The sequence below is a fragment of the Hypanus sabinus genome, chromosome 4 (assembly GCF_030144855.1).
Source record: "Hypanus sabinus isolate sHypSab1 chromosome 4, sHypSab1.hap1, whole genome shotgun sequence".
NCBI lineage: Eukaryota > Metazoa > Chordata > Chondrichthyes > Myliobatiformes > Dasyatidae > Hypanus > Hypanus sabinus.
In genome coordinates, this window is record NC_082709.1 from 10,228,957 (window position 1) to 10,243,293 (window position 14,337).

Genomic DNA, 14,337 nt, shown 5'->3' on the forward strand with positions numbered 1-14,337 from the left:
GAGATCATATATACCATTTGCACTGGCAGCTCACTCCACACTCTCAGGACCCTCTGAGTGAAGATGTTTCCTCTCATGTTCCCCTTAAATTTTCTCCCTTAACCCATTACCTCTAATTGCAGTCCCACCCAACATCAGTGGGAAAAACCTGCTTGCATTTACCCTATTTATATCCCTCATGATTTTGTGCAACCTCCCCTCAATCTTCTACATCCCAAGGAATAAAGTCCTAACCTATTCATTCTTTCCTTATAACCCAGGTCCTCTAGTCCTGGCAACATCCTTGTAAATTTTCTCTGAAATCTTTCAACCTTATTTACGTTTTTCTTGCAGGGTGACCAACTTCAACATAACAACCCATCTCCTGGGCTCAATACAAAATATTGTAGAGCTTTAGCAACCTTTACTTAAAAAGGAAAGCTATAAATAATTATTGGGAGTATATTTTGGAAGTAAATGTCCTACAATGTTCTTTTTTGGATTAGTTGATAGTTTGACATTCCCTGATTGTAGGTACAAGCTCATCTTAAAGGCTTGAGGAATTATCTAAACTGATGTTTCAGTCTGGTTCAGGTAGAGCACTGCATTAACCAAAAACTTGTGAGTGAATCGGTTATGTCCAAGATCCCATCAGTCTCTGCAGGTGCATGTTAGCCCTGAGCAAGGCTTCTCATTTAATAAGCACTACCAGAAACACAAATTAATTAATCATTCATTTTGTGAGGACAATCTCCTCCTCCATCTCCTGAACATGCAAAATGAGGGAGGAGTTTTTGACAAGAAATAGGCAAATTGAGATATGATAAGCCAATTGTAAAGATTGTTGAAGTGTATTTGCATTTATTTACTTGGAAAATAATACTTGCATGTTTCTATGTCTCATTCAGTATCATCTGTAGTTTTGGGCACCAACTTTTCTAGGACTCTCCGTTAAGTTGTTACAGCATAAAATATGTTTTGTATTATATTGTTAACTATTTTTTTCTCTTTCTTTCAACCAGCTTTCCATACCTGCCCAGCCACTGCTTTCACTTGTAATAATGGCAAGTGCGCACTATATAGGTATCGCTGTGACCATTATAACGATTGTGGAGACAATAGTGACGAGGTTGGCTGCTTGTTTCCTACATGTGAACCTAATTCTGAATTTTCATGTAATAACGGAAGGTGCATTGCAAACAGCTCAGTTTGTGATGGAATTAATGATTGCCATGATAATGAAACTTCAGATGAGAGAAACTGCTGTAAGTACAATTCAGATCTTCAGCTTCACGGGGGGGGGGGGGGAACATGTACTAAAATGTTGTTTGAGAATTCACAATCAATAAATGTTCGTAAAAGATGCGAAAATATGGATTTATTCAGAATCAGAATCGGGCTTAATATCACCAGTATTTGTTGTGAAGAACAGTAAATGATGAGCCAAGTTTCCACACGAGCCCAGTGAGGAAGCTTCATGAACAACACCTGAATCTCTTGACATTTATGCATTGAGTTGCTGCCTCAGGACTGGCTAATTACATATTTGTATTAATGATGTACAGGTGTTCTAAAAGTAGTGAGGTAGTGTTCATGAGTTCAATGTCCATTTAGAAATCAGATGGCAGAGGGGAAGAAGCTGTTCTTGAATCACTGAGTGTGTGCCTTCAGGTTTCTATATCTCCCTCCTCAGTGAGAAGAGGGCATGTTCTGGGTGTTGGGGATCCGTAATGATGGAAGCCACTTTTCTGAGGCACAGCTCCTTGAAGATGTTTTGGATACTACGGAGGCTAGTACCCAAGATGGAGCTGACTAATTTTACAACTCTCTGCAGCTTCTTTTGGTATTGAGCAGTAGCCCCTAGCCCCAATACCAGACAGTGATGCAGCCAGTCAGAATGCTCTCGGCGGTACTTCTATAGAAGTTTTTGAGTGTTTTAGGTGACAAACCAAATTTCCTCAAACTCCTAATGAAGTATAGCCGCTGTCTTGCCTTACAAACATAGACATCCTACAGCACAGCAGAGGCCTTTCAGCACACAAAGTTGTGCCGAACATGTCCCTACCTTAGAAATTACTCGACTTAGCTATAGCCCTCTATTTTTCTAAACTCCATGTAACCTATCCAAAAGTCTCTTAAAAGATCCTATCGTATCCGCCTCCACCACCGTTGCCGGCAGCCAATTCCATGCACTCACCACTCTCTGAGTAAAAACTTACCCCTGACATCTCCTCTGTACCTACTGCCAAGCACCCTAAACCTGTGCCCTGTCATGCTAGCCTCTCATCATCTTATATAGCTCTATCAGATTACCTCTCATCCTCCATTGCCCCAAGGAGAAAAGGCCAAGTTCACTCAACCTATTGTCATAAGGCATGCTCCCCAATCCAGGCAACATCCTTGTACATCTCCTCTGCACCCTTACTATGGTTTCCACATCCTTCCTGTAGTGAGGCGAACAGAACTGAGCACAGCACTCCAATTGGGGTCTGACCAGGGTCCTATATAGCTGCAACATTACCTTCCGGCTCCTAAATTTAGTTCCACGATTGATGAAGGTCAATACACCGTATGCTTTCTTAACCACAGAGTCAACCTGCGCAGCTGTTTTGTGCATCCTATGGAGGACCCCAAGATCCCTCTGTTCCTCCACACTGCCAAGAATCTTACCATTAATACTATAATCTGCCATTATATTTGACCTACCAAAATGAAGCACTTCACACTCACCTGGTTTGAACTCCATCTGCCAATTCTCAGCCCGGTTTTGTATCCTATCAATGTCCCGCTGTAACCTCTGACAGCCCTGCACACTATCCACAACACCTCCAACCTTTGTGTCATCAGCAAACTTACTAACCCATCCCTCCACTTCCTCATCCAGGTCATTTATAAAAATCCTGAAGAGTGAGGGTCCCAGAACAGATCCCTGAGGCACAACACTGGTCACCGACCTCCATGCAGAATGTGACCCTATAAAGCCTTCTTTATAACTATTTTGATATGTTGGGAGCAGGTTAAATCCTCAGAGTTATTGACATCCAGGAACTTGAAATTGCTCACTCTCTCCGCTTCTGATCCCTCTATGAGGATTGGTATGTGTACCCTCATTTAACCCTTTCAAAAGTCCACAATCAGCTCTTTGGTTACTGATGTTGAGTGCAAGGTTGTTGCAGCAACACCATGTAGTGGCCTTGATCAATTGTGGGATTGAGTTTAAGAGCCAGGAGGTAATGTTGCAGCTCTATAGGACCTTGGTTCGACCCCACTTGAAGTACTGTGCTCCGTTCTCGTCGCCTCACTACAGGAAGTACGTGGAAACCATAGAGAAGGTGCAGAAGAGATTTACAAGGATGTTGCCTGGATTGGGGAGCATACGTTATGACAATAGGTTGAGTGAACTCGGCCTTTTCTCCTTGGGGCAACAGAGGATGAGAGGTAACACGAGGAAATCTGCAGATGCTGGAAATTCAAACAGCACACACAAAATGCTGGTGGAATACAGCAGGCCAGGTATCATCTATAGGAAGAAGCACTGTCGACGTTTCAGGCTAGACCCTTCGTCAGGATGGATGAACTTGTCCTGACAAAGGGTCTCGGCCCGAAACGTCGACAGTGTTTCTTCCTATAGATGCTGCTTGGCCTGCTGTGTTCCACCAGCATTTTGTGTGTGTTGTTAGAGGATGAGAGGTGACCTGATAGAGGTGTACAAGGTAATGAGAGGCATTGATAGTGTGGATAGTCAGAGGCTTTTCCCCAGGGCTGAAATGGCTAACATGAGAGGGCACAGTTTTAAGGTGCTTGGAAGCAGGTACAGAGGAGATGTCGGGTAAGTTTTTTACACAGATTGTGGTGAGTGCATGGAATGGGCTGCCGGTGACAGTGGTGGAGGCAGGTACGATAGGGTCTTTTAAGAGACTTTTAGATGGGTACATGGAGCTTAGAAAAATAGAAGGCTATAGATAAATCGAGTAATTTCTAAGGTAGGGACATGTTTGACACAACTTTGTGGGCTGAAGGGCCTATATTATTGTGTTGTATGTTTTCTATGTTTCTACTCATATGAGCATCCACCATCTGTTTCCATGGCTTCATGTGACCCTGATCAAAGGCACAGGCAGATGCTACACCTCACCCAAGAGTGACCTGCAGGCTAGCAGAGGGGAGGAAGAAACATATCTCCACTCACCACCCATTGTAGAAAATAAAAACTGTATTGCCTTTCATCAGTACTTATATATAATTCAAATTCAGGTTTTGCGTCTATTTGCATTGTGGTATATACTTTATAACAATAGTTGGGTCATCTGATATTTGAATTAAGAAATATTGAATATATAATGGAATATAATAAGCTCAGATTTGTAATAAGAAAGTGATTTGGTGCAAACTAGTAAGAAGAGATAAGGAAAGGAGTGAACAGTGCAAGAATATTACTATATCAAATATTTTAACAAACTTCTGTACATGTGTCGTGGAGAGCATATCGACAGCCTGCATCGCAGCCTGGTAGGGAAACACCAATACCTTTGAACGGAAAATCCCACAAACAAGAGTCAATTTGGGCCAGTACATCACGGGCAAAGCCCTCCCAACCATTGAGCACATCTACATGAAATACTGTCGTAGGAAAGCAGCATGAATCATCAAAGATCCTGCCTAACCAGCCCATACTCTTTTCTCGATGCTGCCATCAGAGGAAAGGTACTGGAGCCTCAGGACTTGCACCACCAGGTTCAAGAACAGATATTACCCCTAAGCCATCAGGCTCTTGAACAAAACAGCCAATGATCTCACTTTAAGGGCCTTTTATCTCATTATCTCACGTTCTTGCTATGCGTTACTGTTTATATTTGCATCTCCTCATTTTTTTGCCTTCTGTACTCTGATTGATCTTTCATTGCTCCTGCTGTCATTACTATTCTATAGATTTGCTGAGTATGCCCACAGGAAAATGAATCTCAGAGTTGTATATGGTGACGTATATGTACATTGATAATAAATTTACTTTGAACTTTATGAAATGGCTGTCAGTTTAAGTTAGGAACTGGTGTCCATTGTGTGTCATGTGAGTATAGGAAGGGCTTATGCACTGAGGAATGTGAAAGGGCATCTGGAGAAATGGCTGCCCACTGAGGTATGTGTCATTGAGGGTGAGCAGCAGTCTGTACAAGACAGCTGCACAGCAAATGAGTCAGATTGTTCCATGGTCATAACCATGACACTTAATGGCATTTCACGTTGCAGCTTTTCTGATTGTGTGCTGAGTCACTCCAAGCTACAAACTTGACTCCCAGTTTGATCCACGTTCGCTCTGGGCACCACTCTCTCAAAGGGCATACCACCTCCAACCTCCAACGTCAGAGCTGAAGATAGATTCAGTAAAAAGGGCGGGGAAAAGTGCAAGCCCCTTAACCAGCACAGTTTTCTTTGTTTGTAATTTCAATGAAGAAACTGCAGCACATACACATTGTCACAAGAAAGTGGAAATCGAAAGCAATGCACACATAACGCTGAAGGAACTCAGCAGCTCAGGCAGCTTTTAGGGAAATGGATAAACAATTGACTTTTCAGGCCAACTCCCTTCTTCAGGACTGAAAAGGAAGGGGGGAAGATGCCAAAATAAAAAGGTGGTTGGAGGAGAAAGAGGGTAGTTGGAAGGAGATAGGTGAAGACAAGTTCCAAGCAGGGATACGTGGCAGTGGTGGCGGGTCTGGGTGAGAACATGGTTGAAGCGGCAGAAGGCAGCAGAGATCATAGAGGGGGAGCAGTGAGAGAGCGTCTTACTGAACTGCTGTCGAAGAGAAGATTTAAACTTCTTTAGGGTAAGCATCTCTCAAAGAGACTTTGCAGTGGAACAGCAAATCTTAAAACGCAAGAAATTCTGCTGAAGCTGGAAATCTAAAGCAACACACACAAAATGATGGAGGAACTCAGCAGGTCAGGCAGCATCTATGGAAATGAGTAAACAGTCAACGATTCAGGCCGAGACTCTTTTTCAGTCCTGAAGAAGGATCAGTCCAAAACATCGACTGTTTATTCTTTTCTATAGATGCTTCCTGACTTGCTGAGTTCCTCCAGCATTTTGTGTGTCATACACATTGTACCTGTTTTGCCGTTATATTGTGTGTTAATTTCTACAGATATGAACCTCTGTTTTCTGAACTGCATTTTCTTCCATTAACAACTACCATTCACATTAATTTTTAGCAATATAACAATACATTTGGAAACTTTTAAGGTAATCAGTGAATTAGTGTGTATAATAAAGTTATGTTAAAAATAAACTTTTGAGCTGTATCATCTATTGTCAGATAGGACTGTGATGCTATTTCCTTTTAGCTATTTGGTGCATTTTATAGAGCAAGGGTTCACAACCTTTTTTATGCCATGGACCAATGCCAATAAGCAAGGGGTCTGCACACCCTGTTATAAAATCTGCAGAATAAGCAAGCACTAAACTAATACATTTGACACAGAATTTTCATATGAAATTAATGCCACTCAGAACATAAAATATCCTGCAAAATTATTCTGTATTCATACTCGTGTGTGTGTGTGTGTGTGTGTGTGTGTGTGTTGTAGTGTTTTAAAAATGTTTTACTAAATATGGTTTATTTCATACTATTGTCTATCTGTAGCTCATCGGACCTGCCAACCTGGTTATATAAAATGTGAAACAACAAATTTGTGTATTCCCCACAGTCATCTTTGTGATGGTGATAATGATTGTGGAGATATGAGTGATGAGAGTGCTTCCCAATGTGGTATGTATTCTGTATTTTATTTATTTATTGAGAAACATGGTGGAATGGGCCCTGTCGGCCCTTCGAGTCTCAATGTCCAGCCACCTCCCAATTTTACCCTAGCCTAATCATAGGACAATTCACAATCACCAATTAACCTACCAACTGGCATGTCTTTGCACTGTGGGAGGAAACTGGAGCACCTGGAGGAAACCCATGCGGTCACAGAGAGAACGTACAAACTCCTTATAGGTAGGGGTGGGAATTGAATCCAGGTCACTGGTATCTTAAAGCGTTGTGCTAACCACAATGTTATTGCACCACCCAAACATTCAGATGCATGGAGATACACAACATATGGTGGTCTCTTGGATTATAGCCTGGAGCAAACTTTTAACTAACTAACATTACGGTGACTTGTATAATGAATCAAATTCTCAAATATCTCCACCTTACTCACTTTTCTGATTATCTCCCACCTTCTTATCTCTCGAATGCCAGCATCCTAATCCTAATCGTCTCTTCAGCTGACCTCTGGGAAAGGACTTTGTGTGAGTTTAGTTATGAAAGGCCAGATGTACTACTTGTACAATAGAATAAATGAACCTGAGGTCTTTGTACTAAACCAATTCATATTTTAGATCGGTATGTTACAATTACTCTGCTCATTTCTGTTAACTTTTTGAAGTCATTGAGTCACAGAAAAGTACAGCACAGAAACAGGCCATTCAGCCCATCTAGTCCACACCAAACTATTTAACCTGCCTACTTCCAGCAACCTACACCGGAACCAGTGTCCTCCACACCCCTACCACTCATTTATCTATTCAAGCTTCACTTAAATATTGAAATTGAGCTCACATGCACCGCTTGCGCTAGTAACTCATTTCACACTCTCACAGGCCTCTGAGTGAAGAAGTTCCCCCTCATGTTCCCCTTAAACTTTTCACTTTTCACTCTTAACCCATGACCTCTAGTTATAGTCCCACATAAGATTAGATTAATCTTTTCCCATATGGCAATATTTTTCAAGGAACTTGAAGCTAGCAGAATCATTTAAGAAGAGGGGCTGTAGAGCCTACTGTTACAAATTCCCCTAACTGGATCACTTACCAGCAAAGATAGAGAGGTCTGGTGAAGTGTGATGGTACTATTTTTAAAAGTATTTATTGATAAAGGGCACAAAAATAAGATTAATGCAAACATACAGATAATATACGTTGTCAATACTAAATCTAAGCACGGGTATAATAATAACCAATAAGAAATAGCTCTATCATTGTCTAGGGGTTAATGTATTGTCTGATGGAAAGATAACAGTCACTATCAGTTCGTTCAAGCTGCAGCATTGTTGGGTTTAAAAGTGATGCGGTTTAAACTTGCCCCAGGTCTTTTAAGATGCCAATCCGTTGAGTCAGGGGAGTGGGCTTCCCCATTGTTAGCTAAAAGCTGTTTTCCGTGGTTCCAGCCACGGAATCGAATGCACGTGGCTTCCTTCAGATGACTTCCTGCTGTTACGTGGTCGCTTAACGTTTCTTCTGGTGCGTCTGAAGGGGTTGTTCCCCAGACCCTCTTTTATACTTCCTCACAGGGCCTCAGATGTCAATCAGGTTGGGATGATGCAATCCCTCAACCAGCCCACTCTGGTCATCCCCTGAGGGGCTTCAATGAATAGTACAGTACTCAATACACAACTTGGTCTTCCGGAGACAATGGCCATGTCCTGTAGCTTTACATCGCCGGGGAAACGAGGCATTTTGCTCCCACTCTCATTTCCTGGGCCCCTTGACCCAACCCAATGGTGATCTTGCGATTCTCACAAAGGAGGGGGCTACGGACGTAACACTATGTTCTGCAGAACCTACCCTCCCCCTGGCATTATGGGGGCTGTAAAGAAAAGATCCTTCAGAACTGTCACAAGATGGCTATGGATCAAATGGTGCAACCCGTGGACCTATGCTGCTGGGTCACAAGCCGGGCCCTGATCAACCCTGGGTGGGTTGCCTAGGTGATGGTGTCTGATGTTGAAAGACTCAACACACCTGATATCCCAGGTTACATCACTGTTGACATGTCCAAGTACATCCTAGGATGTATCTCAGCATCACAATGTAGAGGGAAATAAGTGTTAGATAAATGAATTCCTCTTCTGTTTTTGTTTGTCCTGTGTAGCATGTAACGGAAAGAGTACTACATTGGCAGGTTCTGTCTTCCCCAGTTTGCCATGTGGCAGTGTGATTTGTGAGTGGATTGAATAGTTCAATGAATTACAAAGTTAACAAAATCAAAAGATTAAAGGAAAAGAAAAAGTTTGTCAAATATTGTATGTCATGGAATGCTCTAAGAGAAACTGGCAATTTTGGCACGTGTATTTCTATATATGAGGATATACTATTGTTTTTGTAGACAATTGAAAAGCTTTCTGGGAAGAAATAAATATTTAATTCATTTATTGAGGTACAGCACAGAATAAGCACTACCTGCCCTTTGAGCCGCGTCACCACCAATCCCCCAATTTAATCCTAGCCTAATTATGGGACAACTTACAATGACCAGTTAATTTGCCAACTGGTACATCTTCGGACTGTGGGCAGAAACTGGAACACCCAGAGGAAACCCATGTGATGGATCGCAGGGAGAAAGTCCAAGCTCCTTACAGGCGATGGCAGGAATTGAACCCGGGTTGCCATAACCACTACGCTACTGAACTGCCCCAGATAAGTAGGGGAAGGTGCAGAGAATGAAGCTGTTCTTTCATTGAGTGGACTTGGGTACTAGTTTGAAAAATATACTTCTGTGCATAGTGAAATCTGTGATTTTGCAGGATGTTATTCTTTGAGGTGTGCTTCTTCATGCTCTACTGATCTGAAGAACTGTAAGCTGCTGAAAACAATGTCTCTGTATACTTTCTGTATCCCCATCAAATAGCTTCATGAAGCTAAGACTCCACAGTTCTAAATGATAGTGTCAGGGTCACTAGCAATCTCAAGTGCAAAAATCTCAGAGATGTTGGCCATTCAAACGAACCAGAACATTTATTACAGAAGTTACCATCAAAACTAACAAGAACTCCAGACAAATTATACAGAATCTTAACAAACTGAAATCACTCACAATACACAGAAGAACGGTCAGAGTTTCACCAGATAAGGATTCGCAATGACTGAGCTAAGAGGGGTTGGCAAGCCCCCCCCCATTCAGAAATACACCTTGGAGCACGTAAAAATTCAGGACCAATCAGACAGCTCTGATGTCCAGACAAAACAATAACCCCCAAAGACAACAACTACAATGCAAGACATTGAAAATCCCCTGCTAATTCAATTGACACAATTGAATAAAAGTGATAAACACGAAGAGTTTAGCAATCTGCATGATTCCCAAATGAGGCACCTACAACACAGAGGTTTTTAGACATAAAAGTAAACAATCCAAGGAGCACTGCATACCCACAAGGTGACACTAAGAAAATACTATCCACATACTACCTGAAAAAATAATTTATTTTAAAAATGACCCCTGGTTGTGATAGATAGTTAAGTAAGTTTCTCCATAATGTTGGCCATTATTTTTCATTAGCAAATGTTGATATAATACTCACATTGGTTAGTCTTGCAGCCATTTCACAAGTCATCACTTCTCACAATCATTTCTTCTATGGAAACAATGATATTTACTTCTACACAGACCTGCTGAGTACTTCTGTTTCAGATTTCCAGCATCCATGGGGCTCTGCTTCCATTTAAGAGCTTCTACTTTGTTGATGTAAGTTTAAACATCTTGGTTTTATTTTAGCTGCTGGGATTTGTGCACAAAATGAGTTCCGCTGCACGTCTGGGCGCTGTATTCCAGGACACTGGTACTGTGATGGAGTAAGGGATTGTGCTGATGAGTCTGATGAACCAGTTAATTGTGGTAAGTATAATTTAAAATATTTAACTTCTGCCAATTACTTGATTTTGTACTGTTTGTTGTATGTTATCATTCTTTTTGAGGTTCTATGTAGTGTCTATTAAGTTGTTCTCTGATATACTTGTAAAGTTTTGGCACCACGTGAGGAAATATTGTCAGTGCACTGTTGATTGTGGCATGTTCTCCAAATATTTGGCCTTTGTATACTTTTCAATCAGTTGATTGGACATAATTTCAGAAACTCAGTTGAGATATGAGAAGGAATTCTTGTCACTGATTGTGTGGCGAACTTCGTTCCTTGTCTGGAATTTTGCCTGCATCAGCTCATAAATAGGATCGAGGTCTGCACATCTGTTGACAGAATTGTTTCCAGAAAACCATGCTTCGAGGATTTCTTTTGTATGCCTCTTGTTCGCTTGCGACATGGATTTCACTGATGCCCAGCGACAAGATTTCCTCCCTACATCACAATTGAGTTTCTGGGATGAAGACCAGACAGGTGATTGTAAAGTTTATAAGGCCAAGCATTCAGATGACACATCACAATCAACAACACACTGATTATGTCTCCTCACGTGGTGACAAAACACTTGTAAGTAAATTGTCAAGATCAGAGAACATCTCAACTCAACCATCAACCACCCAAACTACACATTTACCAAATTATTTCTAGTTTCTCTGATCTTTTTTTCCTCTGTTAGTACATAGCAAGTGCACTGAGAATGGGTCCAGAGTTATTGGTATGTTCCTTGTATGAGTTGTAGGAACTCTGGGAGATCTCCAGTCTCCCTGATCTGCACTTAGAACATTGTGCTAAAGCTCCTTGTGTTAAGGAACTGGAGCTGCAGCTCGATGACCTTAAATTTATACAGGAAAATGAGAAGCTGATAGACAGGAGCTACTGGGAGGTAGTCACCCCCAAGATGCCGCAGGAAGCAGGTCCCTTGATGACTGTCAGGAAAGGGAAAGTGACTAGGAAGACAGTGCAGAGTACCCCTGTGGTTGTTCCCTTCTATAATAAGTATACTGCTTTGGATACTGTTGAGGGGATGACCCACCAGAGTGAAGTTACAGCAACCTGATCTCTGGCACTGAATCTGTCTCTGTGGCTCAGTGGGAAGATGGGAGAAGATGAGTGCAGTTGTGATTGTGGATTTCACAATTAAAGGAGCAGACTCTAATTGTGGACGTGAAAAAGACATCCAGATGGAATGTTGCCTCCCAGGTGCCAGGGCCAGAAATGCCTAGGATCAGGTCCACAGCTTCCTAAAGAGAGAGGGGAGCAGCCAGAAGTCTTGGTACATATTGGCACCAGTGGCACAGATAGACAAGGTGAGCAGGTCCTGAAGAGAGATCTTAGGGAGTTATGAAGAAAGCTAAAAAGTAGGACCTCAAGAGTAGTATCGTCCGGATTTCTGCCTGTGCCACGTTCCAGTGAGGGTACGAATAGGATGATTTGGCAGATGAATACATGTCTGAGAATTGGTGCAGGAGGCAGTGTTTCAGATTTCTGGAACATTGAGGGATCTCTTCTGAGGAAGGTATGACCTGAACAAAAAGGTCACATTGCTCGTGAAGCCGAGGGTGTTCAATATCCTTTTAGTCTGGTGTGCTCGAGGTTTTGGGGAGGGTTTAAACTAATATGGCAGGGGGATGGGAGCTGGAGTGATAGGGCTGAGGATGGGGTAGTTGGTATAAAATTAGATGAGAGAATGTGAGGAAGGACATGCAGATTATAGGGCAAAATTACAGTTAGTGGAATGGGTTAAAGTGTAACAGGGAGCCAAAACCAAAAAGAATGATGAACACATGGCTGAAAGTGTTATATTTGAATGTACGCAGTTTTTGGAATAGGGCAGATGATCTTGTAGTGCATTTAGAGATTGATGGGTATGATGTTGTGGGCATCACTGAGTTTTGGCTGAGTTGGGAGCTGAACATCCAAGGAAAGGAGAGTCATGTGCGCAGAGGAGCTGGGGTGGCTCTGTCAATATAAAGTGAAATAAATTTCTTACAAGGAGTTGACATAGGATCAGAAGATGTAGAATCCTTGTGGGTAGAGTTAAGAAACTGCAAGGATAAAAAGACCCTGATGGGAGTTATATACAGACCTCTGTAGAGTAGCCAGGATGTGGGCTACAAATCACAGTGGGAGATAGGAAAGGCATGTAATAAGGACAATGTTGCATGAGGCATGGGGGATTTCTGTATGCAGGTAGATTGGGAAAACAGGTTGGTGCTGGATTCCATTAGAGAGGGAATATGTCGAATGCCGGTGAGATGGCTTTTTAGAGCAGCTTGTGGTTGAGCCCACTGGGGAACAGCATCTCTGGATTAGGTATTATGTAATGACCAGATTTGATTAGGGATGTTATGGTAAAGGAACCCTCAGGAGGCAGCAATCATAATATGACAGAAGATTGGCTGACTGACAGAAGACAAAGAGTGGGAATAAAGGGGGCCTTTGCTGGTTGGCTGTCCGTGACTAGCGATGTGCCACAGGGATTGATGCTGGTACCGCTTCTTTCCAAGTTACATGTCAGTGATTTGGATGAAGGAATTGATGGCTTTGTGGCCAAGTTTGTAGATGATGCAAAGACACGTGAGGGGCACTTTGTGTTGAGGAAGCAGGGTGTCTACAAAAAGACTAAGAAAGATTGAGAGAACAGGCAAAGAATAGAGCAAAGAACAGGCAAAGAATGTAGTGTAGGGAAGTGCGTAGTCATGCACTTTGGTAGAGGGAGTAAAAGCATGGACTATTTTCTAAATGGGGAAAATATTCAAAACTTGGAGGTGCAAGCAGACTTAGGGTCCTCATGCAGGATTCCCTAAAAATTAATCTGCAGGTTGTTTGGTGGTGAGGAAGGCAAATGCAATATTTGCATTTATTTTGAGAGGACTGGAATACAAAAGCAAGGATGTAATGCTGAGGCTTTATAAGGCATTGGTCAGACCACACTTGTAATATTGTGGGCAGTTTTGGACCCCATATCTCAGAAAAGATGTCCTACCGAAAGGTCTCAGCCTGAAACATCAACTGTAATTTTTTCTATAGATGCTGCCTGGCCTGCTGAGTTCCACCAGCTTTTTGTGTTTGTTGCTGGCATTGAAGAGGGTTCAGAGGAGGTTCAGAAGAATGATCCCAGGAATGAAGGGGTCAACATATGGGTAGTATTTGATGGCTTGTAGTTGTTTGACTTTAGAAGAATGAAGGGGGATTTCATTGAAACCTATTGAATATTGAAAGGCCCATACAGAGTGGATTTGGAGAGGAATGATTCCTATAGTGGGGGAGTCTAGAATCAGAAGGTATAGCATCAGAATAGAAATGGGGGAAAATTTCTTTAACCAGAAGGAATTCTTTGCCACAGACAGCTGTGGAGGCCAAGTCACTGGGTACAATTAAGGTTGATAGTTTCTTGATTAATCAAGCCATCAACAGTTATGGGGAGAAGATGGGAGAATGAGGTTGAGAGAGAACCAGCCGTGATGGAATGGCAGAGCAGAATCGATGGGCCGAGTGGCCTAATTCTGCTCCCGTGTCTTATTGTCTTATAATTTCAAAAGATACTCAAACATACTTACTTTCCAATTGAAGTACGTTTGAATGAATTTTGAAATTGTACACATAGAAGTTCTTTATGTTGAGAAGCAGTGGCATCCAGTGTCTTCCATGAAGAATGTGTTGAAGCTGCACTTT

General features: G+C 42.1%; 1 protein-coding gene across 2 annotated transcripts in view; it reads left to right on the forward strand.

Moving 5' to 3' along the window:
- Positions 1 to 14,337, forward strand: part of lrp2a (low density lipoprotein receptor-related protein 2a) — a 393,751-nt gene that overhangs the window by 212,817 nt on the left and 166,597 nt on the right. For both annotated transcript variants that reach the window (XM_059966386.1, XM_059966387.1), the window contains exons 42-44: positions 1,002 to 1,244; positions 6,621 to 6,746; positions 10,521 to 10,640. In XM_059966386.1, the coding sequence (XP_059822369.1) occupies positions 1,002 to 1,244; positions 6,621 to 6,746; positions 10,521 to 10,640 (489 nt within the window). The remainder of the gene's footprint in view (positions 1 to 1,001; positions 1,245 to 6,620; positions 6,747 to 10,520; positions 10,641 to 14,337) is intronic.